At 40.2% G+C, this 3,820-nt stretch overlaps 1 protein-coding gene across 1 annotated transcript; it reads left to right on the top strand.

Annotated features, from left to right (window-relative positions):
- The first annotated feature begins 736 nt into the window (after nucleotides 1-736).
- Nucleotides 737-2,044, top strand: LOC123930097 (ras-related protein R-Ras2). The gene has a single exon (XM_045986316.1). The coding sequence runs from the start codon at nucleotides 1,010-1,012 to the stop codon at nucleotides 1,622-1,624; it is 615 nt and encodes a 204-aa protein (XP_045842272.1). The 5' UTR covers nucleotides 737-1,009; the 3' UTR covers nucleotides 1,625-2,044.
- Nucleotides 2,045-3,820: the final 1,776 nt, after the last annotated feature.

Below are 3,820 nucleotides of genomic sequence, written 5' to 3'. Positions count from 1 at the left end.
TTCCATTAAAAACTTTTGACCTGAGATGGGTGACTTTAATATTTCTTCACATCATCAGGATGAAATGAATATATTATATCTGGGGCTCTTTACATTAGAAATTCTTCCTTTAAAGAATTTAGAAACTCTTTAAAGGAAGAGAGTTGGCTTAATTTATGTATTTTAATGTCTAACAAAATACATAATTCACAGCAGATTTCTCAAGAAATATTTGTGCAAAAAGTAAATTAGAAGAGACCAAGGAGGGGCGCCTGGGTGGCTCAGTGGGTTAAAGCCTCTGCCTTCGGCTCGGGTCATGATCTCAGGGTCCTGGGATCGAGCCCCGCATCGGGCTCTCTGCTCCACGGGGAGCCTGCTTCCTCCTCTCTCTCTGCCTGCCTCTCTGCCTAGTTGTGATTTCTCTCTGTCAAATAAATAAAAATATTAAAAAAAAAAACCTTTAAAAAAAAAAGAAGAGACCAAGGAAAATTTCTAATTGAGACAAGATATTCTTTGCTTCTCTTCTTTTCTTGCTGCTCTTCCTTATTAAGTGTAACTAAAAATGCTAGAACAACACAAGAGACAGCAAAAGGAAAGATTGTAAGGGTAGGAAGAGAAAGCAAATTGACTAGAGAAGCCAGGAAGAGAGAACATCATAGCAGCTACATGTCTTATATTTCCCCACTGAACAGAAGAACATGACCCAGGTCTGGCATTTCCCAACCTAGGATTAGAATGCAGCCCAGAGGAGGCAGCGTTCGGTACGCGCTGCGGAGACGTGTGGAGGAGCGCGCGCCCCCCGGCCGCTGCCGCCCCTGGCCCCTGCGGTCCTCCCGCTCCTCCGCGCCTCGGGCGGGACCCGGCCAGCCCGGGCGCCGCGCTGCCGCCCAGAGCGGCCCTCCCGGCAGCTCCCGGCGCCCGGGACCCCCGCCCGCCGCTCGCCCGCAGCCCGCCGGCCGCACACGTCTCCGGAGCCGGGCCTAGGGCGGGCGGCGGCTCGGCGTGGCCGGGCGGGCTTGGCGGCGTCCCCATGGCCGCGGCCGGCTGGCGGGACGGCTCCGGCCAGGAGAAGTACCGGCTTGTGGTGGTCGGCGGAGGCGGCGTGGGCAAGTCGGCGCTCACCATCCAGTTCATCCAGTCGTATTTTGTAACGGATTATGACCCAACCATTGAAGATTCCTACACAAAGCAGTGTGTGATAGACGACAGAGCAGCCCGGCTAGATATTCTGGATACTGCAGGACAAGAAGAGTTCGGAGCTATGAGAGAACAGTATATGAGAACTGGCGAGGGTTTCCTGTTGGTCTTTTCAGTCACAGATCGAGGCAGTTTCGAAGAAATCTATAAGTTTCAAAGACAGATTCTCAGAGTGAAGGATCGTGATGAGTTTCCAATGATTTTAATTGGTAATAAAGCAGATCTGGATCATCAAAGACAGGTAACACAGGAGGAAGGACAGCAGTTGGCACGACAGCTGAAGGTAACGTACATGGAGGCATCAGCCAAGATGAGGATGAACGTAGATCAAGCTTTCCACGAACTTGTCCGGGTTATAAGGAAATTTCAAGAGCAGGAATGTCCTCCTTCACCAGAACCAACACGGAAAGAAAAAGACAAGAAAGGCTGCCATTGTGTCATTTTCTAAGAATCCCTTGAATTGTAGCTACCAACTGCCAGGAAAAGCCCTCATCTTTCTCCTTTTCTCTTTATGGTTTACATCACATCATGTTGGTACCTTTCTAGCCTTAGGCAAATGATCACCGTGGTAGCCTTAGACCAAGAAGCTGGCTAATCCTTTCTTGTGAAGCTAATCCTATGGTCATTTCAAGACAGAGTTAAAGGAAACACTAAGGCTGCTTCAAAGATTATCTGATTCCTTAAAAATACTGATCTATATACACAGACACATTCTTTTTTAAGGGCTTACATTTTAATAGGGATGAATCAGTTTTGGAACCTATGCTGTTTGCCAAGCTGAAGTCATAGGTTGTGAAATAACTTTTAACTTCTGAAATCATATTTCCTATTATTACTCTAAATAAAAAAGTGAGGAGTTTTTTTAAAATGTGAATTTTTGCCTATCTCTAAAAATTTTAATGTCAACTTTAGTTAACCTTAAATACAAGGAATTGAATCCACAAAAGTGAGACATCTCAGACCTTTACTGATGCTACAGCCTTTGTTTTCCCGTGGCCAAAATACCAAAATGCCTATGTATTGTATTTATACATTAGAAACTGCGTATGAAGCCTTTTTAAGTGCTCCGCTCCTAAAGATGGTAATAATGTTCTATGTGGCCAAATATTTGGACTTATTCTGAACTTAGGCATTTCAATGTTCTTGGTTTTTTAAGTTAACTCTTTTCACAGCCATGTCAAGAGTAAAAATAAATCATTTCTGTCTGTCTTCCTTTTCAAGTATTTGTGGATAAGGGATTCAAAAAAACTAAAACTGTTTTTGTTTGTAATATAAAATATGGAATTGATCTTTCCAAGGTCAGAGATGATTAATGTTTTTGCTGTATACTTTTATACATTATTTTCTTATCAAACTAGTTAACAAGTATTTTTATATGTTTGTAAGCAAATATGCTTTCACAGCATACCTTGTGTATATGTAAAGATAAGTATTTAATTCTCACTGTTCACTTTTAACTGACAAAGAAAAAAGAGAAAACTACGGAAACTGTGGTAGAACTTTACTTGCCCTTCTGGTCCTGGTCCTGGTGGCGCCCACCTCTGGCCAGTCACGTATCTGCTCGAGAAAACTTCTCCATAGATGACAACAGGATGAGACTCAAGTCACTTTTGAGACACCGTACTAGGTATTGGCTGTTGTATCAAGTAGTAAGTGTAAAACTTTTAATTGCCAATTAGTATAACTGTGGATGGCTTCTGATTTTGTTTTTAATTCTGTGGATTGTGTTTAAACAATTCAAAAGTATGTTCCTGATTGTGAGATACTAAGTGGTATTGCACAGTTGTCACTTTATTAAATGTGAACAACAGTCCCATGAAGTTGATAAAGCATACCCTTGTATAGCTTCAGGTGCTAGAATTAAAATTGATCTGTTATCACAAAAAAAAAAAAAAAAAAAAAAAAAAAAAAAAGAATGCAGCCCAGATAGGCTCATTCCACCTTCAGACTAAATGGCAGTACTATGAACAACATAAGATGAGTTTGGCACCATTGTCGAGGAGAATAGATAGAGAATTCCACAAACAGAGGAACAAAAATAGAGAAGAAGCAAATAGAAAAAAAAATAATAAAGGCAGACTTTAAGTACTAAAATACCAACAATTACCTTAAATGTAAAAATCTACATTCACCAAAGACAGAGATTGGCAGAATAGGTACAAAAATATGATCCAACTCTATGTTTGCAAAAATTCACTTCATACTCAATACCATAGATATGTTGAAATAAAAGTCTGAAAAAAATAATATCATGACAATATTAATAAAAAATAAAAGTAGCAGTTTTATTACTAACTGATGAAGTAGTTTAGAGTAAAGAACATTTGTATTGACAAGGTAGAAAATGAAATAATGATGAAAGGATCAATTCACCTGAAAGTTATACAATCCTGAGTGTGGGCACATCAAACAACAGCCTCAAGATTCAAAAGGAAAAAAAAAATGTAGAACTGAAAGGAGGAATATATGAATCTACAATTATGATTGAACATGAATATTTGCCTCTCAGCAACTGATAGAATTACTACACACAAAAAAAGCAGATATAAAAGATCTGAATAACACAACCAGGCAACAAGATCTAATTGACACATATAGAGCACTTAATCAAACAAAGGCAGATGAAAAAAAAAATAGTTCTTAT

Source organism: Meles meles, chromosome 2 (genome assembly GCF_922984935.1).
Source record: "Meles meles chromosome 2, mMelMel3.1 paternal haplotype, whole genome shotgun sequence".
In the NCBI taxonomy this organism is placed as follows: domain Eukaryota; kingdom Metazoa; phylum Chordata; class Mammalia; order Carnivora; family Mustelidae; genus Meles; species Meles meles.
The sequence above is the reverse complement of the archived record's forward strand: the minus strand, read 5'-3'. Positions and strand labels throughout refer to the sequence as shown.